Genomic DNA, 27,565 nt, shown 5'->3' with positions numbered 1-27,565 from the left:
GCAGAGATTTGTAAATGCATGCTTAATATTTTAATCTCCGTGGGACTTGCTCAATGGACCATTTGTTGTTATCCAAATGACCATCTGGAAGGGGACGGCAAAGTGTGCCATATTCCCCCTCTGATCTACTCCGTTTACTCGGAGCCGGACGCAGCGAGCTTGAAGGGTTCCTCTTGTACACTGGAGAGCACTCAAACAACCCCCCTCCTCCTACCCCACCACCCCCACCCAATCAAAGGAGCCTTTAGCAACGGAGAAATAAACAAATCTGAAATTAGTCGTGAGGGAATACCTTCAAGAGCAGCTACAGAGCAGTTTGCTTGTTTTTTTTAATATCTCTGCTAAAGAGGAACAAGATGCTAACAGAATGGGAAACGCAATGCGCGGAAAATACGCACGTGTGAGCTTAGGAGACGTTTTCTCAAAGACCGAGCGCTGCGAAAAGGGAGATGTGTGCATAGATAACAGCCATATGGTGAGAATCAGCACCATGCTAGCATGGTTGCCCACGCTAAAGATTTGTGCAAAGGCATCTAATTAAGATGGAGAATGGCTGTGATTTCTATCTGCACACCGCTGATTCAATTTTCTGCACTCTTTCCCTAGAACGGGCTCGACCGATTCCAATTATAATGGAAAAGGAAGCCGTTAATTATCCGTTTGGAAATCTCTACCTGCTTTTTCTTTTTGCTTGATATGATCTCTCTTTCACTGAATGAGCACTTTTGAGTTCAGAGCCGCGGATCTAATTTCCATGTTTGCTCTTGTGCTTTGCTAATTTCCATGTTTGCCGAGTGGTTCGGTCTTTGTTCAAATGAATAATTTTATTTCCCCCCCCTCTCTCCCATGTGGTTATCTCTGGCTTCCTGTCTTCATAACATTAGTTTATTCAAATTCAGCCCAGATGTGAGGAAAAAGACTGTATCATGAGCTGTTTCAAAAATGTATACGGATGAAGAAGCTATAGATTATTCCTATTACTGTAACGCAGAGCCAAATCGCTCCCAGAGCCCTCTCTTCCCCCTCACAGGGAGGTCAGATGACGGCTTTGAATCGAAGCGATGGGGTCTAATGAGATAATAACAGAGGGCAGACCGTCTCTCCATAGACTTAAACCCCCCCTCTGCTATTATGTCTCTTACGCAGACAAAAGACTAGTTTATGGGAGGCTTTTCAGAGAGGGCCTCATTTAACTCATTTTCTTAAAGCACGATTATTCGTTAGGCCGGCGATTAGCATTTCAAATTGGTGCCGGGGCGGACTTTGATCGGGGATCTGACCTAGCATCGGCGGATCGGTCGGCCCCGGGTAACCCGAGAAAGACGGCTGAATGCCAATTATCCTGTTATCAGCATCTCTAGGCTACTATAGCGTGAATACTAAACCCCTCTGTGTCCAACGGTGGTCGGGGTTCAGAACGAGCATGACAGCGCTGATGCGCGAACACGGTGTCACGCTTTTTACTATCGACCGCAGAACAGGACGGGGGACACGGAGTCGGTTGGCACTCGCTGCCTGGCTTTAAGCCTGATTTGTATTTAGTTGTGTCGCGGATTGGAAATAGCAGACCTTTAAGCTCACAACGCGTCGCAGCTGTGACACATTGTGAGCTTATAGGTCTGCTACTTTTGCTGCTCGCCGTTGGAGTGTGTCTAAGTACAAATCAGGCTTTACTGGCTTTGAAAACTGCGTTGTTCTGTTTGCATATAGTTTGCTTATTTGTCCCTCTGTGTGTGTGAGTGTGTGAGAGAGAGAGAGAGAGAGAGTAGGATTCCAGCATATGTTCTGAACTGAGAGTAATGGCCCTCTTTACGGCCCATTATCCTGTTAACAAATGACGACGTGCGAGAGCTAATAGATGAGACGTTAAATTCGACCGTATTATTTACTCTTTCTGGTGGGGAAACAATGCAAGGTTGGAATTAGCGCGTCAAATCACAAATTAATCATCAACAGAGAGCTAAATTGTCTTTCCACGCACCGGCGATGTGGAGAGAGAGAGAGACAGAGAGAGCAGTTCCCCCGGACAACCGCAAACCAACCCCCTTTTTTTTTCTCTACAAGGCTGGCGGCATTAAGATGCATGAGCTTAAGGCGCAAACTCCGAGTACTTGCAGGAGAGAAACCCCCTTTTTGTTCTGACGGAATTAAAGATAGCCCACGGTGTCGTGCGAGGACTGCGAATTCAAGAGGCTGTGCCATGCCAAGACCACCCCCTAACTTTCAACGAGAGCTGGGAGGAGGAAAGAGAGAGAGAGGGGCGGGAAGAAGACGTCTCGGTTGGATGGAAACCTCATATGTCCAAAACGGCTACTTTACAGGACTCAAATTCAAAAACAGCAAAAGCAGCAGATCTGCAAGCTCAAAACGCGTTGCTTCGTGCCATGTTTTGAGCGTGTGGATGTGCTACTTTTGATGCTTTTGTGTGACGCTCGTATGATCAAGTAGGGAGTTAAATTACGAAAAAACACGAAAAGTGAAAATATGGAGATAAGAGGTTTCTGCCCGACAGCAACGAAGAGACAGAGAGGAGAGCGAGAGAGAGAGAGAGAGCGAGAGAGAGAGAGAGAGAGAGAGAGAGTGTGAGAGAGAAGGGAAACGGACGCAGCTTAACGGTCGTGTCTTCAGGTCACTAGAGTGGCCAGCTTTAGTGGGAGAGATAACGGGATTACTGCAATCGTGGCCACAGTTTTCCATGACCCAACCCCCTGCCACCCACCCCACCCACCACCCCTCCTGAGCCCCAAAGATGCAGCTCAGTGCGGGACTGTGATGGACTGAGGCCGGGGATCCGCAGGGAAACCAGACACTCATACAGCTAATCTCTTTGGGCTGTCGCTGACAGAAGGAGGTTAGATAGGCCGCTGCACCAAAACCCTCACAGCAACAGCAGCCGGTCAGTGGATACAGAGAGTACACACACACACACACACAAAAACGACACACGCCCTAAACAAATCATTGCATTAGTCAAGGACTATAAAAAGGAGGCATGAGAGGGCTTGAAGTTACGGATCAAAATAGACGATAAACCCCCATGTTTGTTTGCCCCGCCGTGACATTTTTTTTTTCGCAGCAAGGTCAAGAAGCAGCGACGGCGTGGCTTGTTGTCTATCTATGGTTTTGTGTTGGTTTCTAATAAACTGGCTGTTGACATTCTAAAGCCCCTGGCAATCTTTACTAGATCTGACAGGGAGTATTACTCAGGGATTTAATCACTTAATTAGTCAAGGCCATAACTCATGTGAAACACAGAGGGGGTACAACACCAGGAAAGTCATCATCTCGCTTTTAATAAGCATAAACTCACTCTCGGCCTGCCACCTCATGCCGACGCCGCCCCCCCCCCCCCCCGTTTATAGGAAAACCAACTGCGCATTCAAACAGCAACTATCCATTTTCAAAGCTGCTCTTTTCAGGCAAATGCCTCTGCTACTGTATATAGAGAGTAGCCCGGCTCCACGGGTCCATAAATCTGTGTATTTGTCTGCAGGATGTGACAGGCTTTTCCCTCTACTGACGGAGAGTCTATCAGTCTGAGCTCCAGTGGCCGTGCAGGCTATAGTCAACTCTGATTAATAACTGCAAATAGAAGGCACATGTCTGCCCGGTTATAAATGGGACCCCTGTTTGCTAGGGAGAGAAGATGCACATTCGGCCTGATAAATCACGGCATGGGAAGCCGGGGAAAACACAGAAATATAATATGGAAACTATTTCTCAGCCAGGGTTTTTTTTTTTTTTTGTAATAAAGCTTATTGTCTTGTTTAACTTAATGTCAGCAATTACGGTGCTGTGCCTTTTGCCAAAGCTTGCTCCCTCTTCTTTGACTAAGGGTTAGTGAAAAAGGCTCCTTTTCCAGGAACTACTGACAGAGATTTCTAGGGCTTGTTTGTGTTCTGTACACTGTCATTACTTTGTTAATCCCTGATAGATGAAAGATGAAGTCTTAGTGCAGCTTCCTGGCTCAGATGCTACAGATGTACAAAGCTAATTGTAAAACACTCTACAGTAGGAGAGGCTGGTCACATAAAAGAATGAATCATAGTTTAAGGTCAGTTCAAACAAAAAGAACTCGGCAGCCACTATTAAACTGATTTAAGAGATCCTTTTGGAGCGTCCTAGGCGTGATTATAGGAAACACACTTTTCTGCCATTAGCGGCATACAAAAAAGAAGAAAAAAGGCGCTTCGACAATTACCGCATGAATATTGATGGAAGCATGACTTTTGTAGTCGAAGACAGAATGTTAGCAAAACAAAGGGGGAAGTAAATGAAACCTTTTCTCTCCCTTTGCGCCCAAATGAGGTCTTGTGAATTTTATGGCTATTAAAACGTCAGTTTTATACTCGCCCCGAATCACCAAATAATATAACAAAAAATACAATTCAATTACTGGGACTGTAATTATTCATTACAGACTCGTCTCACAAAGTAATTCCAACAGTCCTTTGAATGGTCCTCACTCTCAATACAGAGCTACCGAGCCGGGTTTGAACTGTGCATAGATGTGACAGTGAGTGGGCGTTTTATCGAGTATTATTGCATATTTCTCTACTGTAAAGCACTGCGCACGCCAACATTATGAAACATGCAACAAAAACTGTGATAGCGTAGTATTATTGTTTCAGTAATGCAGTTAAGACTAAATCTCCTTTAGTTTATCTTACTATTAATGGCAGCTGGGGTGTGAGATAGGGATATATCGTCGCTGTTGGGCAGAAACATCATATCTTTGATTAATTAATTAATTGATTGAATACTTAAGGTGGGGTAAGTGATATATTTGGGTAAAATGTAGTTTTTGGTTAAAAAGGTTAAAGTACTATATTCTGATAGTAATCATTGCTACAGAGTGTTTGTTCGGTCACAGGGGTCTCTCCAGCTCTTTAGTAAACAGAATCATTTTCAGGTAGGTGACAAAATTTAAGCCAATCAGGAGAGAGCACTGAAAATGCATTTTCTGTTTAATAAAGAGCTGGAGAGACATGGGAGACTCCTTTTACTGAACAAACACTCTATAGCAATGAGTACTATCAGAATATAGAGCTATTTAACACTTATTTTAACAAAAGTAAATCACTTACCCTACCTTTAATAATAATAATAATTAGCAAAAAGTACAGTGGTACGTTTATACAATGATGCTAAAAGGGTAACACAAAAAGCCCTGAGGGCTTGTTTCCATCGTGGCCCTATGTATTCATGTATTCAATTCATCAAGACATGTAAAGACAAAGTAAATCATCAAAACTAGGAGCATATGTACAGAAAACATGGGGGGGGGGGGTCATTTCTGGTGTTAAGCTTAGACTTGTCTAGGACCAGTTGCAAATTACAGACAGGTGCACTTTTATGGCGGTTTTGAAGGAGGGTAGGGAGTCACACTTTGAGTTAACTTGTTAATGCACTTATGTCTTATGATAGTGTCACGCAAAAGTAGTGAAAATAGCCCATCTACAAGCTCACAATGTGTTGTGAATTTGTGATGCAACGCATTGTGAGCTTAAGTGGATCGTTTATTTTCACTATTTTTGTGAAATTCTCTTAAAGTGAAAGTTGTTAAGTGTGTCTGTGTGGGTTTTATAAATATTGAACCAATGAAAAGTATTAACGAGAGCTTGTGACTAAATAATAACTACCTCGTATCCAGTGGAACGCAGGTTCTCGGTTACATTTCCAGATGAGTAACCATTTTGGACGTACAAGGTTTCTGCCCGACAGGCAGCGACGATATTCTAATAATAATAAATCCCGGATGCAAATCTCTAACGTACAGCCCATTCATCTGACCATCATCATCCAGTTTAATTAAACTGTGTTTTATGTCACCCCCTCTGTGTGTTCCCTGCAGGCGTTTCGTTCAGATATGCAATTTGACACGACATCCGTGACACCATGAGGTCTGGTTTAGCATGCACAGTGGGTAGGGTTGGGTGCCGGAACCGGAGGGATCGGAGGAACTGGAGGAACCGGATCCAACATTGAGGAACCGGAACCGTTTCCAGAACCGTTTCCAGAACCGTTTCCAGAACCGTTTCCAGAACCGTTTCCAGAACCAGTTTCATCCCACTGTCAGAGCTGGTTATGTGGACTTCACGTCTGCTATTGCAATTACAATACCAGGGGTTCTCAAACGTTTTCATTTCAAGGACCACCATAACCTCTGAGAGTGTACAAATGGAACCAAACGGACCCGTGAGCAGATCTTCAAGCTCACAACCCCATTGCATCGTGACACATTGTGAGCATGTAGATCTGCTATTTTCACTATATTTGAAATAGAGCTTAAGTTGTTTGATGGATTGGTTGATTTAATACTTTATTAACCCATTAAGATCTGGAACGCATCTGTGTCACTTTAGATTTCTTTGGCTATTCAAAAATAGCAGATCTACAAGCTGAGTGCCGCGCCATGAGCTTGTATATCTGCTACAAAAGCATGAAAAGTAGCACGCGGTGCGAAGTGATGCGTTTTGAGCTTGTAGATGTGCTACTTTTGCTGTTTTTGAATTTTGAATCCTGAAAAGTAACAGTTTTGGACATATGAGGTTTCCACTGACAATATATGAAGTAAATTGGTCCCGGCAGAGCAGAGCCTGAAGACCATACGGCAAGAATTAGATGGAAATGTCACCGTCTCCCCTGAGCCCCCCCCCCACCCACACACACTCATGATCAAAGACAATAATATTGGTTCTAATCTGCTTTAATTGGGAGATAAAAGGTTCCATGGAGCACTGCAGTGTCTTTTAGTGTTTGCGTGCGTGCGTGCGTGCGTGCGTGCCAGAGAGTGTGTATGTGTACTATTACTATATTTTGAGAGCACTATGTCGCCACAATTATAGTAGAATTTGAGAAACGGACAACGTGAGGACAATTTTCCTGGTCCTCACAAGAGAAATGGTTGTTTTATGGTTAAAAAATGTTTTTAGGAAAAGATTCATGTTGGGTATTTAGAGGTTATGTTAGGGTTTTCCCTATTTTATACTTAAGTTGTGTGGTGATATCACACACCGACACATAGCTTTTTGGCTATTTTTCAGCTGTTTTCATCAAGGCCGGGATGTCCACACAAGTATAGCTCACAATGCGTCGCCATGCAACGCATTGTAGATCATTGTAGATTTTCAAAGAATTTTCATACAGTACATTTCATACATTTGAAAAACTGAAATGAGACATTCTGCAGAATGAGTACTTATTACTTTTGGTACTTTTAAGTACATTTTGATACCAATACTTTTGTATTTTTACTAGTAAATTTTGACTTTTACTTGTAAACAGAGTATTTCTGCATTGCCGTATTGATACTTTTGCTTGAGTAAAAAATGTGAGTACTTTTCCCACCACTGGCGAGTACAGTACGCGTGCGTGTCAGTTCAGGCTGACAGAAGCGTTTCCATCCACAGCAGCTCCGCGTGCCGCTGAGCTGAGCTGAGCTGAGTAGCCACCGGGCAGCCCGACGCAGCGACACCTTCCAACAGGGCCCCCTTTCATCAGCACATCAAAAGTACAGTGCAGCATGTTTTATGGGCAGTGGGCTGACATCTCTCCTGGAACGTGCTGCAGTCAGTCACGGTGCCCCTGGAGCTTGTCTGCAAAAGCCTGACTGCTGCAGGAGGAGTCAACGACAAGCTGGAAAAAAACACTAAGCACGTGTCGTGGATCTCGGGGTTGGCATGAGAATGTCCAACGTGGATCTCGGACTTCATGTGACCAGCCTGTGATATCTGTCATCTATGATGTCAGTCGTCTATCTAGGATGTATGACCAGTGGTGTAAAAAGTACACATTTTTTACTTAAGTAAAAGTATCAATACTGCAGTATAGAGATACACCGTCACAAGTAAAAGTCCGGAATTCAAAATGTACTTGAGTAAAAATACAAAAATATTGGCATCAAAATGTACTTAAAGTACCAAAAGTAAAAGTACTCATCATGCAGAATGTCCCATTTCAAGTTTTCGAATGTATAAAATCTTTTGAAAATATCAGATCTACAAGCTCTAAATGCATCGCATCGCGACGCGCTGTGTGCTTGTAGATCGGCTATTTTCAAATGGCCAAATGTATGTAGGGCTGAAGTGGGTAAAAGTACAATATTTGGATCAGAAATGTAGTGGAGTAGTAGTTCCAAGTAAAAGTATTGGAAATTGGAAATACTCAAGTAAAGTACAAATACCTCAAAATTGTACTTAAGTAAAAGTACTTAGTTACTTTCCACCACTGCGTATGACTCCAAATTTGGGCAGGGTTTCAGCACGACCCGAGACCCTTTGACTTCCATTATAATAACATTAAAGATACAAAAATCATTGTCCTGTTTTCTCCGTTTTCATTGTGTTATGTTCACACTGGCAGCTATATATACAGAGACATACCCTTCTTTTTCAATGGAAGCCAGCGACACAGAGATACAAAGATACACCTGACGTTTGTGGCTGCTACAAAAGCTACAACAGATACAAAGCTACACAAAAGTTGTTTCAACTTCAGCTACAAAGCTATACATATGCTGTGTAGCTTTTGTGTCTGCCTGCCAGTGTGAACGCAGGCATTATGTGGTTATGCGTTTTCTAGAATCAGTTTTAAGCTGTTGTTTTTAGGTTTTTATTGTAGCGGAGCTTCCCATCTTAAGATTTCGCTAAAGACCGAGCCCCTTATAGATGGCTAGCCTCCTGCAGAGCCACATCACTGAACCCCCCCCGCCGCCTGCTAGCCTACCACTGGTCCGCATCACAATTAACGCTAATGGCAGCTATCGCTATAGTCTAATCATAAACGGCGCATTTTAAAGATAGTGATTAGTGATTAGGGTGCACCTCTCCAGGGAGGTTTAATCTGTGCTCAAAGTGGTTAATGGACTTGCTAAATGAACTGCTCCCTCCGTAATGGCACCGAGAGCAGTGTGAAGTCGAGATTACTAAACAGCATGGGCCACTGTTCTAAATCACAGGCTTAAAAAAAAAAAAACTTAAAAAAAACTACAAGTCCCAGGAGACACCGTGGCTTACCACAGAACCAGGTTGCATGAGAGAGATGGCGGGGAGAGAGAGAGAGAGAGAGAGAGAGAGAGAGAGAGAGAGAGAGAGAGAGAGAGAGAGAGAGAGAGCGAAAGAAACGCAACGCACTTCAGCGCGTCGAGGGAGCCGCAGAGCATAGCAGCACAAGTGCTGGAGTCAACAAGCTCAGGTGTCCTTTTTCCTGGCTGAGAGAGAGAGAGAGTGTGGTGGGAGCAAGGGAGGGAGGGGAGGGGACAGAGAGAGAGAGAGAGAGAGAGAGAGAGAGAGAGAGAGAGAACATGAGCGACAGAGAGAGAGAGAGAAGAGAGAGCTAGACAGAGAGAACATGAAAGAGTGAAAGAGAGTTACAGAGAGAGAGAGAAAGAGACTGAGATAGTGAGCGAGAGAGAGAGCGAGATAGTGAGTGAGAGACAATGAGAGAGAAAGAAAGAAAGAGAGACAGTGAGAGATAGTGTGTGTGTGTGTGTGTGTGTGTGTGTGTGTGTGTGTGTGTGTGTGTGTGTGTGTGTGTGTGTGTGTGTGTGTGTGTGTGTGTGTGTGTGTGTGTGAGAGAGAGAGAGAGAGAGAGAGAGAGAGAGAGAGAGAGAGAGAGAGAGAGATTTTTGTGCAGCAGCAGCAGCCTTCCTGCATCCAACAGAGGACACACAAGGTCATTCCAACAAACATTCACACACTGCAGTAAAACGCCACTAGGTCAACTGATGATCTGAATACACACAGACAGGCCCATTATTACCGCTGTGCAGATAGCGCTCTGCACAAACACAAGGTGTGATTTATAGCAACAAACACACTGCTCTCTCTCTGTCTCTCTCTCTCTCCCCCACAGCTGCTGCAGAAATGTGCAGCAGTTTGCCATCTATTTGGTGTTGCAGCCTTCGTCTTCCGCGTAACGATCCCCTTGTATCTCATTTCCACCTACGGCACCCACTGCATGTCAGCCGGCCACCTCCCTGAACACATGTGTGCAGTAGCCAGTGTTGCCAGATTCTGCGAGAGAAACAAGCAACCAGGTCTAGGAAAACCAGCCCAAAAGAAGCGACTATGGGCCACGTGAGCACTTTAACATATACATCAGCTATTTCAAAATAGCAGATCTACAAGCTCACAACGCGTCGCATCGCGACTTGTAGATCGGCTATTTTCAGATAAAATCTTGCGGGAAAATTATAATAAGCAGATCTGGCAACCCTGACAGTAGCTCTGACATAGAGAGAGGGGGGGCAGAGAGACACGCAGAGAGACAGAAACACTGAGAGACAGAGACAGAGAAGGAGAGAGAGGGTGAGAGAGACAGAAACACAGAGAGACAGACACAGACAGACAGAGAAGGAGAGACAGATAGAGTGACGGAAACACAGAGACAGAGATAAAGACGGACAGAAAAGGAGAGACAGACAGATATAGAGACAGATAGAGAGGGAGAGAGGGAGAGACAGAAACACAGAGAGAGACAAAGACGGACAGAGAAGGAGAGACAGATAGAGAGACAGAGAGAGAGAGACAGAAACACAGAGACAGAGATAAAGACGGACAGAGAAGGAGAGACAGATAGAGAGAAACAGAGACACAGACATTCACACACAGTCACGCCGGCATGGCCGACCACCTCTCTATGAGGGGGTCGACCATTCCCGAGTGGGAAGCGCCTCTTCTGGCCGTGGGTGGACAGTAACCAAGTACATTTACTTGAGTACTTGTACTTTACTTGAGTATTTGTATTTTTTGTAGTGGATACTCCACTACATTTCAAAAACAGATGTTGTAATTTTGACTGCACTACATTTCTAGGAAGGGAAATAGTACTTTATGAATTAACTACTTATTTCAAACAATAGTGGAAATAGCAGATTCACCATTGTATAAAAAATATATATACAATTAATTTATTAAAATTGTAATGCAACAATGCTTTGAAGAAAATGCACTTTGTAATTTGTGCTTTCGAATAGTTAAGTATTCTTTTTTTTTTACATGTACTTTTGGAAATGTATGTAATTTTAAAAGCAAGTACTATAGACTCATGAGCATACTTATAAGGCATAATAATCTGCTCATAACCCTGTATAATCAGATTTAAAAGAGCTCATAAATACTCATAATGCTGTATAACCATAACCATAACACAATATAAGGCATTTTATAATGACTTATACGTATCAAATGTTATAATACTTCATAATTGCTGCCAAATTTTCACTTGTAGAGGAGTAATGTTTGACCCAGGAGTATCTATACTTTGACTCAAGTACTGGAGTTGAGTACTTTGTCCACCCCTGGTGGAGGCAGAGGTAAGGTGGGAGGTGAGGCGGGGAGAGAGAGAAAGAGAGAGAGAGAGAGAGAGAGAGAGAGAGAGGATGAGAGCATTGGGGTTGCGCGGAGAGGCTCCCCTTTTAATTTACTAATTAACCATGCAAATGAAATCTTAACAGGCTACTCAGAGGCAGTCCTCGGGGGAGGCGGGGGGTGGGGGCATGGGGGAGGGGGGCATTAGCGCTTGATTATATGCCGTCCGCGCGGGGTGGAAAAAAAAACGCATCAGGAAATATCGTTGCTGTCGGGCAGAAACCTCTTATCTCCATATTTATACTTTTTGGTGTTTTTCCGTAAATCAATGCCCTAACTTGATCACACCACAGCGTCACACGAAAGCATAAAAAGTAGCAGATCTACAAGCTCGAAACGCGGCGCGAAGCGATGCGTTTCGGAGCTTGTAGATCTGCTACTTTTGCCGCTTTTGAATTCGAATCCTGAAAAGTAACAGTTTTGGACATGAGGTTTCCACCCGACAGAGACGATATGCTCTTGAGCAATGAGACGGGAAACGTCTCGGCCCGCCGATCACAAGAAATGAATCACATATCCCCATATGTGCGCGGAGGCGTGCAAGTAGAGGCGCGCGCACACACACACACACACACACACACACACACACACACATTACTATACTTGTGAGGACATGAACATTTTAGGTCAGCATCCAAAAGATATAGCCCCTGGAGTCTCGGGCCCGGGAAACGTCCGCACCCCTAAACCCCCCCCTGACGCTCCGACCCTGCGGGGACCCCCACATGTCCTTGAAGGGGTTCCAGCTGGGGGGGGGGGTCCCTAGCAAAATGACTTAACATAGCACCACAATGAGTTCGCCCACGTCTTTAACCCTATTGTATACCAGTTCAGTGGCCTTGTGGGTAAAGATTGGGAGGTCGGGTTCGATTCCCCCGGCCGGGTCACAGCAAAGACTCTAAAAATGGGACCCAATGCCTCCCTGCTTGGCACTCAGCATCATCCATCAGGTTGGATTGGGGGTAAGACATAATAGCGTCATGTCCAGGGGGTGTACTTCCTCATCACATCAAGCCGCCTCACGCTACAGAAACAGGAGATAGGCTCCTGCCCTATGGGAAGAAGTTTGAGCAGCACTGACCTTGAAGACGTCCTGCGTGTCGTCCATGCAGTAGACCCTGATGTTGTACTCCAGCGTGGTGCAGTAGGCGTCTGAGAAGAGCACCAGCCGCAGGCGCTTGGCGGCGCCCATGTGGAGCGACTCGCCAATCAGGCCGAAGCGGCCCAGCTGCTCCGTGAACACCCGGCACGTCTCCGCCTCCAGCTGGCAGTAGTACGGCTCCGACGCCAGCTCCTCGCCCATGAGCAGGACGTCCTAAGAGAGGAGAGGGGGGGGGGGGCGACAACAGGGTATGGGTGGAGGGTCAAACACTCACATTTGACTGGGTGCTTGATGAACGTGCGTGCGTGTTTTTTATTGATTGAATACTTTATTAACAAGTTTGTTAACAGTACAGGTAGTACAGTCAAATGCTATGCTAAAAGGATAACTTGTTTCCATTGTGGTCCATTGTACTCAATTAATCAGTAATACATGTAATACAATACATATTGCTGCTGTCCTGCAGAAATCCTGTATCTCTACATTTCAACTTTGTATCTCTACTTTTTAATGTTTCTTTCATAAATTATTGCCTTACTTTGTCGTACAATTGCCTCAATGAGGTTAAGTTTAGGAATAAGGATAGGTTTTGGCACCATTTTACTTAGGTTCCGTTTAGGAATAAGGTTAGGTTAGGCATAGTTTACTGAGGTTACGTTTAGGAATAAGGTTAGGTTAGGCATAGTTTACTGAGGTTACGTTTAGGAATACCAGGTGAATACCGCCGGATTTGCCCCGGGGCGACTGTGTTTTGGGGCGAGGTATTCCATGCGCGCCGCCTACTGGCTACAATATGGGGAAAATATTGATGGTTAGCCAGAGCCATAAGGTGGGTATAGTATTTTGGACATACTATACAAGGATGGCGACGATGGCACCAAGGTAATATGCATCAACGACTAATTCATATCCCACCCGCGGTACATTAAAGTAGCGTATAATGAAAAGCTTTTCGGTTATTTGTGTGCATGTGAATACACCTGGATTAGGAATTCGGGTGTGGATTAGGCAATGCTTTGTACATGCCTCAAATTCCCTTATCACTGTGGTACGCTTAGTGCATACTGACATACTGTATACACACACACACACACACACACACACACACACACACAGTCTTATAGAACACCCCATCAATTGGCTAAATAATGCATGAACGAGGTGCTCCATTGACATGAAAGCAGACTCCGATAGATTCCTGGCAAGAAAGGATGGTCCTACAGAGAAATAAAGGGGAATGGTAATCCAGTAAATATTGAATGTGAGGGATTTCCGTCAGCCTTCTGAATTTGTTCACAAATAGAGAGAGGAACTTCAAGCTTCGCCTACCAAATCACTCCGCTCTTAGTCTTAACCCTTTAAGACCGGGAACTCATCTCTGTGTCATTTTAAGATTTCTTTGGGCTATTCAAAAATAGCAGATATACAAGCTCATAGCGCGGCACCGAGTGCCGCGCTATGAGCTTGTAGATCTGCTACTTTAGAAAAATCGTAAAAATTTGTGCAAATCTTTGAATATATATATTTATAAACATTTGTAAAATATTTTGTTCCAGGGACCCCCAGAAGCAAAGATTTGAGTTACAAATGTTCACTTAAAAAAATATTTGCCCACATTTGCATGACTTTTTTTTCAAATAGCAGATCTACAAGCTCATCGGACGGCACTCGGTGCCGCGCTATGAGCTTGTATATCTGCTATTTTCGAATAGCCAAAGAAATCTTAAAATGACACAGATGCATTCCCGGTCTTAATGGGTTAAAGCTGCCATCCATCACGTTTAATGTCCTATACCCACGTCAGAGACCAGATACTCTATCTCCCGCTCTTCCTACAGAGAATCCCCACTTAACCAAGGGAGATATTGCACTTTATGAGCTTCGGGCAGGGCTACTTGTCAAGCAGTAGGTGTCCTAATGTCATTATTATCAATAAACTCTTACGTGTTTTGACAATTCTTTGGGAGGCCCACTTGCAAGTATCCCCACGGCCCGCCAGTGGGCCGCGGGACCCAGTTTGGAGGAACAGCTGAGTTTTTATTGCATGCGGTGCAACTAGCGAGCTCTTTAATTGGCCAACAAGAGATGAAAGATGGATTAGACGATGCGTGCTGCCGTGCGTCTCGCATTGTTGTCTCGCAGAAAAGAACACTGAGCGCAGCATCCGTGTCAGCCCATGCATCAGCCAGAAAACCAGACCGACTCAGCATCGCTTCCCGTCACAGCGAGGGACAATTTTATCAGATCATTTTGACGACGCTCCGCCAGTCTAATTTGATGGGGATAAATTGGGGACCCTAGGTGACAACATTTTCTCTAAAATCCCATCATGCCAGTTAACTGACTCGTCCCATTAGCCAATCAAGCTGAAGAGAGCGCTCCCTCCTGCCAAGCACCCCGGCGAGCATCCGTCAGCTTCCCCCTCCCTCCCTCCGCCATCGATTCAACCAGACACAATTCACTTCGATGGAATTAGTATCGACACCGTTCATTTCCTATGCAACCGCAAGCCCAGTGTCACTTTTTCATCTTCTTAATATTTCGGTGACTGCAGCTGCAGCGTGATGTGGCTCAATTACTCTGCCGCTCAATATCCACACACAATTCATCCTCTCCTCTTCTCTCCTCTCCTCTCCTCTCTACGCCTCTTTCTCTATCTTTACATCTTTCTTCCCTTATCGGAACCACTCTCTCATTTCCAATATCCCCTCGTACCTCTTATCATTGTATTTCCTAAAATCTACTTCTCCATTCTCCCTCTCTCTCTCTCTCCCACTTAAACTTCCACTGTGATTGTTTGCGTTTGCTCATTTCCAGTGGTGGAAAGTAAATAAGTACATTTACTCAAGTACTATACTTAAGTACAATATCGAGTTTTTTTTATTATTTTTTTTACTTTAATGCAGTATTTCCAATTTTCAATACTTAATACTTCTACTCCACTACAATTATTTGAAAACTTTAGTTTACAAAACATCCATGAACCACTTCCGCCTTAAATATAACTTTAAGTATACTTTGATGCCAATACTTTTGTACTTTTACGGCAAGCACATTTTTAAAACCGGATGTTTACTTGCAACTGAGCATTTCTACATTGCAGCATTGATACTTTTACTTGAGTAAAGAATTGTGAGTACTGCTTCCACCAATGCTCATCTGTACAACTGGCCCTGTCCTGGTCTTGTGGTGGCCGCTGGGCTATATTTGGGCCGACCGATGATTAAAAGTGCTGGTCTAACCTCTGCATCAGACAGGGCCAATCCATCCCACAGACACCCTACCACCACCACACGCAGCCAGGCTGAATAATTTATGCACAATATCGAACATGAAAGAGGACCTACTCACACTCCAAAGCCCTTTCCAATCTCTCCGGATTGCGGGATGGGTGTTTTGTTGGTGTGTATGTGTGTGTGTCGTTGTGTGTGTCGTGTGTGTTTTGTGTGTGGTGTGTGTGTGTGTGTGTGTGTGTGTGTGTGTGTGTGTGTGTGTGTGTGTGTGTGTGTGTGTGTGTGTGTGTGTGTGTGTGTGTGTGTGTGTGTTCGTGCCCACATGTGTGCACAGCAGTGGTGGAAGTAGTACTCCAATCAATCAAGTAAACTTGACTAAAAGTACAAAGGTACTGGCATTAAAATGTACATACAGTGACAAAGTAAAAGTACTCATTATGAATGGCAGCATAAAAAAATATATAATCTATCTTTTTTCCAAAAATATGTGGTTAATGTATAACAATAATAATAATCTGAAAAGTAACTTGCAACTTAAGTTTTCAAATAACTGTAATGGAGCAAAAAGTATAATATTTGCCTCTGAGATGTAGTGGAGTAGAAGTATAATATCCAAAAAAGGTAAAGTAAGTAAAAGTACCTGAAAAGTACAGTACTTGAGTAAATATATTTTGTTTACTTTCCCCCCAATGGTATTAAGCACACTACTGTACATAAACAAACCAAACAAAATAATCATGGTTCTAACCAACATCCAAGTGGAACCGTCATGCACTTCTGGAACTGTTTTATGTATATTTCATAGAGACGGCAAACTGGGAGACGTCGGTTAATTGGAAGCCACGTTCACAGATGGGTCAAGGAGCACTCAGAGGAGAGCGGCGGGGAGGAGGAGCAGTAATTTGCCCGGAGAACCAACAAAATACGACCGGTTTCGGAGAAAGAATAACCGCGTTGCTTAGCAACTCAGCCGGAGACCAGGCGGGTATTGCGTGCAAGCCTTTTGTTCCTTCCCAACAGGAACAAACCCGTACTGCCGGTTTAATAAAAGCCCTTCAGAGTTTTGACGTGTGCTGGGCTAGAATCACCGCTTCCAAAGCACGTCCGCTGGCTGGCGTTCTGCACTGCTTTTCTTTCTTTTATGCTGGAGTTCCAAGCAAAGTCCTGAAAGTTCAGTTCTTCCCTTTGAAAAAAGCAGTGGGGTGAGTCTGGGCTGGGCTGTGGTGAAAAGTAACCCAAGTACAATCATCCAAGCACTGTTCTGCTATCGGGCAGAAACCTCTTATCTCCATATCTTAACTTTTTTGTTAATTAATGCCCTACGTGATCATACTACAGCGTCACACAAAAGCATTCAAAGTAGCAGATCTACAAGCTCGAAACGTGGGGCGAAGCGACGCGTTTTGAGCTTGTAGATCCTAATCACATGATTCTACTAAGCTTTATTCCAATATGTTTTTTTCCGTATGTATTACTGAAGAATTGAGTACAATGGACCACAATGGAAACAGGCCCCTAGGGTTTTTTGTGTTATCCTTCTAGCATAACCTTTGACTGTACTACCTGTACTGTTATTCATCTTTGTAATAAAGTATTCGATCAATCAATCAAAGTAGGCGATCTACAAGCTCACGTCGTAAATCGTAGTAAAACGTTTTTTATTTTTTTACCCATTAAGGCCTGAGGTTCCGATTCTACATTTGTCATCTAAATCCTAACAGTTTTAAAAAAAAAAAACGTATGGTGCTATGTCAGTGGTTCTCTTTTTCATGTCAAGGACCGCAAAATGTATATGTATTTGCCGCGGACCCCCATATCAAAATATTTAGTTCCAAGGACCCCCAGAGGCAAAGATTTGAGTTACAATTTTTTTTGATAAAAAAAATTAGCAGATCTACAAGCTCATAGCACTCGGTGCCGCGCTATGAGCTTGTAGATCTGCTATTTTTGAATAGCCAAAGTGTAAAATAATGCTTTTTTTAGCTCAAATCAAAAAATGACACAGATGCGTTCCAGGTCTTAATGGGTTCATGGGAATGTGGCTTGTGTTGCAGATCTGTCAGTTCCACACAGGGGACCTGGACTCCGCAAAAAGGGAACGCGGTGGCGCCTCACCTCCCACGTGCCCTCGTAGTTCTGCTTCTTGAGCCGCACGGCCCAGTTCTCCGGGCAGGCGTCACAGCAGTGGTCCATGCTGAGGATGACCGGCCGGGTCAGGACCACCCCCGGAGGGCCACAGCTCACGATGGGGCTCAGCAGCGTCTGGCAGCCCGCCAAGGGTAACCTGTGGCGGGGGGGACGGGGGAAACGGAAGCAGAGGCACATGGGTAAGAGGGCCACCGAGTTAAATGGTTAACGGAGGGAGGAGGGAAAGAGAGAACAGGGCTTTAAACGGCAGTGGTTCTCAAACTTTTTCATGTCAAGGACCCCCAAATTGATATATATTTGGAGGTGGATCCCTCCCTCTGTAAATCTCTTGTGCCAGGGACCCCCCAGAAGAGAAGATTTTTTTCGAAACATTTTCGATATTTTCTTATTTTCAAAAATAGCAGATGTACAAGCACGCACTGCGGCACGAAGTGACACGCTGTGAGCTTGTTTATCTTAACATATAAATGGATAAAGTGGTTAAAATGATTGTGATGCTATATTAACTACTTTTGCTGGGGACCCCCTGGAAACCGCCCTAAGGACCCCACTTTGAGAACCATTGTTTTATGGAATGAGGCATTGGAAAGAATTCAAGGCCTTTTTGTTTGCATGCAGGCTGTGATACTGTGGTCTAGGGGGTGCGACAGTTAATCAAACTAATAAATTATACATAAAATAATCGATGATGTAATTATGAAATCATTGATTAACCACTTGAACCCCATACGTTGTTGAGCGGAGTCCCTCAGGGCTCTATACTAGTGTATTTTATGTGTTCGCTCTACATTAAATATCTTTGCAGAAAATAGCAAATAGATCTGCTATTTTCTGAAAAATGTTTCCCTCAGAATACGAGTTTAAGTGGTTGATAATCTATCCCTATTTTGGGCATTTTCATTATATCCAAAGTAATAAAGAAAAACACATTTCTTCACAATACTGAAAATAGACAATCTACAAGCTAACGTAGCGCCACATCGCAAAAGAATAATCGCCAAGAAAGTAATCGACAGTTGCAGCGCCTACTGTCATCTGCAACTGATCTAGGAGCTGCGATGGAAGGACGAAATGAATAAATAAATGAGGAAAAATAAAAGCAAAGGCCTGCTGAGCTCATTGACTTCAACCAAGTGGTCGATGATAAAACAGAATAATAACAATAAGCTATCACAGCGTGCTACGTGAAATGTGCCTTCTGAGGCTGGAGAGGGAGTGCGGGCAGATAAACAGTGGTTTTCCCAAACAATTCATTTAACTTAAATAGTGCACATCCTGGTAAAAAAGGCCACGTTATTTATTTACATTCGCCCCTGGCGCCACAGCGCTGTTGCACCAACACACACACACACACACACACACACACACACACACACACACACACACACACACACACACACACACACACACACACACACACACACACACACACACACACACACACACACACACACACACACACACACACACACACACAACCTTAAGCCTTTCCTAATGGACTAGCAAGAGCATCAGAACAAACAGCCTGCCGGCTTCCAGGGAAGACTGCCAGTTAGGCGGTGTTAAAGAGACCCACCTTAAATCTTCCTTCCGCTGAGCGGTGAGATAAATCTCATAGATCTTCCCTCTGGGGATGGCCTCAGGAGGAATGAGCATGCTGATTCCTAATGCAAATAACAACAGAGGGAGCGGAGTGAGTGTGTGTGTGTTTTTGAGAGAGAAAGAGAGAGAGGGGGGGGGGGGGGGGAGAGAGACAGGCTCATTTATTTCAACTGAAAAACGTTTTTTTGTCATTGTACAAAAGGCAGACGGTCACAAAAAAAAAAACAGATCCCTCCTGAAGGTCAGATGTAGGTAAGCCGCTGCCAATTTGAGCTACGTTTACTCGAGTACTTCCATTTTGTGAAACTTTACACCTCTACTCCACTAAATCTCAGAGGAAAATATGTACTTTTTACTCTACACTACAATTATCTGACACCTTTAGTTGTTACTATTCACTTTGAAGATTCAGATGACCACTTAAAGGAGCACTTTAACCCATTTTCAATCTTCATGTAATTGGTCCTTGCTGATACTCATGGTACCATTTTTGTCTACTCGGTCTGTGTCTCAGAGGACGGCTGTAGACAGTTCAGAAACCCGCCTACCAGTGTTATCGATGTGGGAAACTGCAGGCTTTCTATTCCTGGAAAGTTAACATGCTACAATAGAAGCCATTGTTCTCGCATTAATTAATGAAACAATTAAATGACCAAACCTGCCTACCCATGATGTCACTGGTAGGCGGTTTCCTGAACTGTCCACAGCCCTCCTCTAAGACACAGACCTAATTGACAAAAATGGTACCATATTATAATGAGCATTAGTGAGGACCAATTATATGAATCTAGGTTGAAAATGGGTGACGTGCTCCAATGTGTTGCACGTTCAAGGTTCAATTTGATGTCAGCTTGTAGATATTGTATACAAAAGTATACATTGATGCCAATACTCTTATACTTTTACTTGTAGAAGAGTATAATAATATTGAAGTATTGCTACTTTTACTTAAGAAAAACATCTGAGTACTTCTTCCGCCACTGCCGCCAAGTACAGAAGATGCAGATCTATGTGCAGCGCCCGCCAAGCAAGTGTCCCCGCGGTCACCGAGACAAAAAGCTTTAAAAGTCCTCCGTCTGGCACCGACTTGAGAACTGAGAGTTGACAAACCACGGAACGAGACTATACGGCAAGAAAACTGGCACCTCCCCCGGAGAGCGGTGAAATGCACCTTAGAGAGAGAGCGAGAAGCTATCTTTAGGCGGTTGCGAGTGTTGTGCCAATTTGTGCTGTGTGATCCTCCTGGCGAAACTATCCACTTAGAGTCTCATTTAAGATGCACAACAAACACGCAAATATAATGTGAAGCACATCTTAAAGCATCCCCGGATTGTTAGCTTTGGTCTCTGTTCCCCCCGTATAAAGCATCTGTTTGAATAAGCCAAAGGAGTGCATGAGCGCTGGTAGCGGGTGTCTGGTAGTCATAAAGCATGTCTTCTGTGTTACTCATCTAAATGTTTTAACTGGCCTGTGCGGAGAGTAAATCTCCTCGCCAGCAGAAAACATGCTAAGAGTCCAAAGTGAGAAGATTGCTGCCAGTGTGTTTTGCGCCCAACATTGGCTTAAGAGTTAATCCATGCATACGATGACTATAAGAGGCCGAAAACGATCAGCAGAGAATAGAGAGGGGGATGGGCGGGGGCGGGGGGGTTGCCGGGAGACCAGTATAAAGACCATTTTTTCTCTCTGGACTTACAGTACGAGCATATTGGCACTGGCATGTGCTGCCATTTGACAGTGTTAATCAGCGCGGCCCACAAACACGCTGCCTTGCCAGAAAACACTCTCTCTTCCAAGCACAATTATATAAGCACAGTGCTCGGCTAATGTGGAGCGGCAAGGCAAAAAAGAGGGGGATGAATAATGGCTGACTCTATCGTCTCTCTGATCAAAACTCTCTGCTAATGGTTTATCTCTGTACAGTATCTCTGGGCTTTGCTGTTAGCACACACGAGTACCAAAGTGCAGCGTACATGCTGTACAGCATTATGCGTCAGCACATACTGTACTTATAGTACAGTATAGTATAGTATTTAACCTGTAGTAATTAAGTGGCCTATTTGGCATCATTTCTTTCTATTCTTCTGCCTACACATACGCAGGGCTGCCAAGTTTCAGGAAAGTCCCTGATGAGACTAATCAGGGACGCATGTGTCAAATTTGCGTTTTTTCCCCCCCTTTTATTTGGGGTTTTTGTTACTTTAATTCGGTTAATTCGGTACAAAGAAATGTACTCCATGAAGTGTAGATGTGTGGCAAAAAGGAAACGTTGCAGCCGACCGACGGTGCGCAGAACTCATACAGTAGATGCATATTTATAGCAGAAAGAGGTTCACATGCCTTTAGCCATATACTCATTCAATTCTGAACCGATTCTTAAAATGTAAAATTCTCTATTAGCTGTGAAGGGTCTTCTTTCATGTGTATCAGTCATGATTGTTTTGCCATCAAACAATATCAAGCAAAAAGGATACATCGGTCCTTTTTCTCTCCAAACCATCGCGCACCTAAAACACCCTCGCCCCGGGTCTAATCCAGCAGCCACAGTCCGCGAAAAAAATGGGGCAGTATGTTTTAGGACGAGCGTTCCGTTTTCCACCCGGTTGCTGTTTTTCTGCTCGGGGGTATTTTCTTTTTCTTTTTTCTTCGTCCCAGAAGTGGGGGTATATCACCCACAACGGCAAGCCTCAAGCCATACGTTATGGAAATATACAATTACATTAAAAAAATACTATAAAGTAGTGAGAGGGGGAAAAAGCGTGTGACATGGCAAGTCGTGGCGAGGCGTGTGAAGAGGTTACATTGCGTGACTCTCACTCTCAAAGGGTGAGACTTGGCAGCTCTGATACGTCATGTCCTAGTATGAGCGAATAGGAGAAGGGAATCAACGTCACGTCACGTGATGTCTTTATTTGGCCCGGCAAAAACTAATATTTGGCGGCCCCGTTTTCAATTTTACAGGGTCGTTTGTTACCCACAAGTCATTATCTCTGCCAGGCCGGAACAGCCCGTTTTCGCCCCTGTCCGTCCGTGTGACTGTGTCTGTGAACAGCTAATCTCCAGCACCTCTAAACCGATCAGTGTCCAACTTTGCACACACACTCCCAGATGGCCAAGGTAAAACCTCTCTACCCCACATTTCTTTCCCAAATCGCCCACATGGTGGCGCTATAACAGGCCACTTCACGTTTTGGTCTATAACTCTTGAACCGTAGGTTGTACAATATAGATAATAAAATAAAGCCCATTTCCTTCTGACAAGATTCTCCAACATTTCACATTTCCTTCATTTTAAAATGTTTGCTACTACTCCTACAAATGTTGTCCACTCACACAAATTATTCTATTCCCATTCTATTCCAATTGTCTGCGATTGGCTTCTAAAGTTTGTGGGGAGGTCCCTCTGCAGAACCAAAAGTGATTTCACTTCCACCCATAGAGGTGCCACAAATTATACAATACCGTTTGTTTTTCACCAATTAGGCATAAATGGTCTCGTGCTCAAGTGACAATGACGTCAAACAGGGTTTTGACACTCCGTACCGTACCGTTTGCCTGTAATTTCCTCCACAACATTGTGGGCGGAGCCTGGTATAGTTTTGATTGGGTTCTTTAACTCTGTGAGTGAAGATCCGGCCACTTCTGACACCATGTTATAGTTTTGATTGGGTTTTTTATAATAATAACTGGACAACACACTTGCGAGTAGTTTGTAGCAGCATCAGCTTCAGTTCACTGAGAACGTAGGAATGAATGAACAGGCATGAGCATAGAACATGTTAGTGCAGTACTCTCAGTCGAACACAGAGTACAATATATCACAGAGCCTATTTCTTACAACAACAAAAAAACACACCATATCTCATGAACGCAACATTCCAACCACCCCCAAATTGGAATTGATTGTTACTATACAGTGCACCTTCAAAACAGCTTTGACTTCTGCCCATAGGGGGCAGTCTGTCGTCGTACGAACTCCATTTCCCTCCGCAGCATCCTCGCGTTCTGACGGCTGCATCCCACGGCTGACACAGCTCTGGGTCGGCAACCCGGCCTGACGGAGATCTGCGCTCAGAGGAGCGGCCTTTTCTAGTTTAACGCTGTAGTGAGCGATGTCTGTACTTGTTTATTTGGCGTATGCATTAACATGTGGGCTACTGAGGAGGCATCTAAAAGTGATCACACCGCTTAATTACACTGAATGGAAATAGAATGGAGAGGAACTTTTAAAATAGGCTGACCAGACATCCCTGTTTGTCCGAGACTGTCCCGGTTTCAAGCTCTGTGTCCCAAGTCCTGACAAATAACTGTAAAAAACTAAAATGTCCCGGTTTTCAATGTTCACCAGCAAATTGTCCTGTTTTCATCACAGTTACACATTTATGTTGGACTTAAGACTCAATACTCCCCCAATTCCAATTGATAAAAAGTAATAGAAAAAAGCTATACAGCGAATCAACTGTAATTGGCTCCAGCACAGTTTGCATGTAGACAGAGCCATTTACAGTACCAATGTTGTTCTGTGCCATTTTCCTTGTGTAGCACATTGAAATTGTATGATGTAAATGTATTATTGATCATATTTTTCTATATGTCTCTGCTACCCCCTCCCCCCAAACACTCAGTTTACACACACATTTGCACCCTAAGGACCACAATGGAAATAAGCTCTGGAGCTTTTTTATCCTTTTGACACATATAGGTCATGTGTTATGGTAATATTATAGTAATATATTATTGTAATAGTATGGAAAATCTTTTTGTGCCTCTGAGCAAGACAACGTGGCAGAGAGTGATAGAGGCAGTGACCTGTTATTTTCGTTCCTGGAGGACCCCTGTCAAAACAATATATAGGGTTTCCGTGGTTTAAATGGTTTATTTTGAAGTATGCTTTTGAACTTGGATATAACTACAAATTCCAGGATTCTCTACATATCTGTCCTCGGTTTTTGCCCCAAGTATGGAGATGCCTGACGTTATAGTACTGACATCATAGTACTGATGTCATAGACTTGGCCTCCAAGTACTCTGTCAAAGGGTACTGCACTAGTCTATCCAGATCACGTCGAACCCGTAGATGAATTAATGTCATGTTATGCTAATGTTGACATCCACAATGCGCATTATATTTAACGGTTAAACAATGTTATACTGCAAAAAGACCATAATCATGAATGCATGACATATACATTATATGATGAGCTGGATCTACATCGACTGAAAACAATCTATGATCATTTCCATAAATATTTAAGCAGTTCACACTTGTAGCATTGTGTGATATTAAGGTAACTTAATGTTACTATTTGTTACAGCGAAGGTAATAGTTGTAACCTCAGGTAACACGCTACAGTACATGTTAAACTACACACAACCTGGCTGGCTTGGCTGTCGTTGAATGTCATAAGATCATGTGTGACCCCTACAGGCGTGTTCAATACACACCACTGATGTACAGTTGCAACACAGGATTATAATATAAGGATCAACTTGCTTCAGTGCCCGAGATGCCATTATTTCACGTGACAATGGCTGCCTTTGGTGCAAGATCCATCTTCAACCTGAGGTCCACTGTTCAGAAAGCAAGAGCGTTTACACGATTCACACGGCTCCATAGTCCAAGAACACATCTGTTCCAACGTGGCTACATTCTAACCCAGATCCCTAAGATGACATTGTTCTGCTGGGGTGCAGTGAATGTGTCTCCCTGCATGGCCATGTGCCAGGGAGCGCTTATCACACCACAGACCACGGGGAAGAAACGTGTGGTCCAGGTTGATAAGCTTGTCTTCTTCCTGCGCCTCAGCCTCCGGGCACTGGTACTGCTTCTCAGATTTGCCCCCCTTCTCCTCCTCTACCCCCTGACTCGGGTCTCCTCTCGCTGGGCGTCTTGCTGGCTGGACGTCCTGCTATGGTTGACGGAGACCTCCGGTGTTACCTTCATCAAGCTGGGCCAATGGGCCAGCAGCCGGCGGGACATCTTCTCCCAGGATTTCTGTGAGCGGTTCTCGAGGCTCCACGTTAAGGTGTGCCCACACTCCTGGGACCACACCGAGCGGCGTCTCTGCAGGGCGTTCGGTGAAGGCTGGAGGAAGCTGCTTGTGTTTGAGAGCAAGGAGCCGGTGGGCTGTGGCTGTGTGGCGCAGGTGTACCGAGGCGGGGCCAGGGTGGACAGCGTGCAAGATCTCAGATTTCAGACACACCTGGAGGAGATGGAGAGAGAGGAGAATCTACTGGAGGCCTGGGAGATCCCTGGTCTCAGGGGAATGGCCAGATCCCTGTGGGGACTCTGGAAGAAGGGAGAGGGGGAGGGCCTTGAGGACATGAGCGTTCCACAGGGGGCAGACCCCCCAGGGAGCCAACACGGTGGCAGCCACCCAGACATGAAGCATTTGATACCAGTGGCTATCAAGGTCCTCCACCCAGGCGTTAAGAGGCAGGTGGAGATGGACTTGCTGCTGATGAAAGCAGGCAGCCAGTTGCTCCACTGTCTGCCTGGACTCAAATGGCTCAGTCTGCCAGAGACTGTAGAGGAGTTTGAAAAGCTCATGACCAAACAGATTGACCTCCGCTTTGAAGCTAGGAATATTGAGCGCTTCAGAGAAAACTTCCGGGATGTGGATTCCGTCAAGTTCCCCACTCCGTTGCGTCCATTTGTCACCAGGACCATCTTGGTGGAAACCTTTGAAGACAGTGAGCCCATAACCAACTACCTGAGCTCTGGGTTTCCACAGGAGGTGAAGCAGAGAATAGCCAGGATGGGAGTGCAAACCTTGCTAAAGATGGTGTTTGTGGACAACTTTGTCCACGGGGACCTTCACCCTGGAAACATCCTGGTCCGGCATCGGGGGGATGTTTCCGAAGCAGGCGCTTGCATTCCAGGTGAGACCCAGGGCAAGGCAATGCTGACCGACCTGTGGGACACGGTGGTGGTGAGCGTCAGACCGCAGTCAGAACCTCTGCAGTTGGTTCTGCTGGACGCGGGCATCGTGGCCCAGCTTAGTGAGCGGGACCTGGCCAACCTCAAAGCAGTCTTCACCGCTGTGGTGCTACGGCAGGGGGAACGGGTTGCAGAGCTCATCCTGCATCATGCCAGGGCCAACGAGTGTCAGGATGTACCCAGGTTCAAGAGGGAGATGGCAGAGCTGGTCGACCACGCGCTCAGCAACACCCTCTCACTGGGAAAGATTAAAGTGGCGGATTTACTCTGCAGGGTCTTTGGCCTTCTCATCACTCACAAGGTGAAGCTGGAGAGTAACTTTGCATCGGTTGTATTTGCTATCATGGTGCTGGAGGGCTTGGGCAGGACCCTGGACCCAAACCTGGACATCCTGGAGATGGCTAAGCCCCTACTCCTCAAGAACTGTGCCTCACTATTCTAATTAACGGCTGTCCGGAACCAAAGATCTGTGTGTCTGTCAGCCTGTGATCGTCTGACTCTGTGCATCTTATGCCCATATATGGAGATCCCTGATGTCATCAATGTGACGTCATAGTACTGACGTCATAGACTGGCCTACGATAAAACGGGTACTACACTAAATACTTAGCCTGGCTCCACCCCCTGAATCGTTTGCCTCGCATTCAGGGTCTGGTGACGCTGTCGAAGGCGAGTGTTTCTCGGTTGAAAATCCGTACGACGAATCGGAATCGGGATAATCCAGTATTAACCATTCGCCAAAGAGTCTTTGAAAAAACTTTGGCCACGCCCCCATCTCAGAAATCGGCTGCATTGAGAGGGCTTTCAGACTGAATAATGGAGTGAAACAAAATGAAAATTCAGGTTGAGTGTCAGGCTACTAAATACTCTGACAACAGGTACAACGGGTACTCTGACAACGGGTAAGCTGTGTGCAACGGGCATTGCATAACCGCAGGGACATGCCTTCCCAACGAACATCGATCGACCCATGATGCCCTCAAAACTGCTGATGTAAACCTCTAATCTAACTTAGAGTATGGAGTTATAAACGCTTCCTAAGCAGGATACTTGAAAAAGTTGGACATTTCAACCAAGTAAACTACTTTCTAAATAAGAACAATCTTTCAAAAGGTCTCAGAGCTACAGTAACCATACTGCAGCACAGAAACTGCTCTCACTAAGATGG

At 44.7% G+C, this 27,565-nt stretch overlaps 2 protein-coding genes across 2 annotated transcripts in view; one reads left to right on the top strand and one right to left on the bottom strand.

Annotated features, from left to right (window-relative positions):
- Positions 1-27,565, bottom strand: part of unc5a (unc-5 netrin receptor A) — a gene marked incomplete at its 5' end in the record, with an annotated part of 292,060 nt that overhangs the window by 15,440 nt on the left and 249,055 nt on the right. The window contains 3 exons of the mRNA XM_080416553.1: positions 12,454-12,687; positions 17,823-17,991; positions 19,432-19,519. Of these exons, the coding sequence (XP_080272679.1) occupies positions 12,454-12,687; positions 17,823-17,991; positions 19,432-19,519 (491 nt within the window). The remainder of the gene's footprint in view (positions 1-12,453; positions 12,688-17,822; positions 17,992-19,431; positions 19,520-27,565) is intronic.
- LOC308076315 (putative aarF domain-containing protein kinase 2) lies at positions 24,986-26,839 on the top strand (the record flags this gene model as incomplete). Its single annotated transcript, XM_080416554.1, has 1 exon — positions 24,986-26,839. One exon carries the CDS (start codon positions 24,986-24,988, stop codon positions 26,837-26,839), a length of 1,854 nt encoding a protein of 617 aa, XP_080272680.1.

This window comes from Gymnoscopelus braueri (assembly GCF_963280865.1).
Source record: "Gymnoscopelus braueri genome assembly, chromosome: 20".
Classification (NCBI taxonomy): domain Eukaryota; kingdom Metazoa; phylum Chordata; class Actinopteri; order Myctophiformes; family Myctophidae; genus Gymnoscopelus; species Gymnoscopelus braueri.
This window is presented reverse-complemented; position numbering and strand designations above follow the sequence as displayed.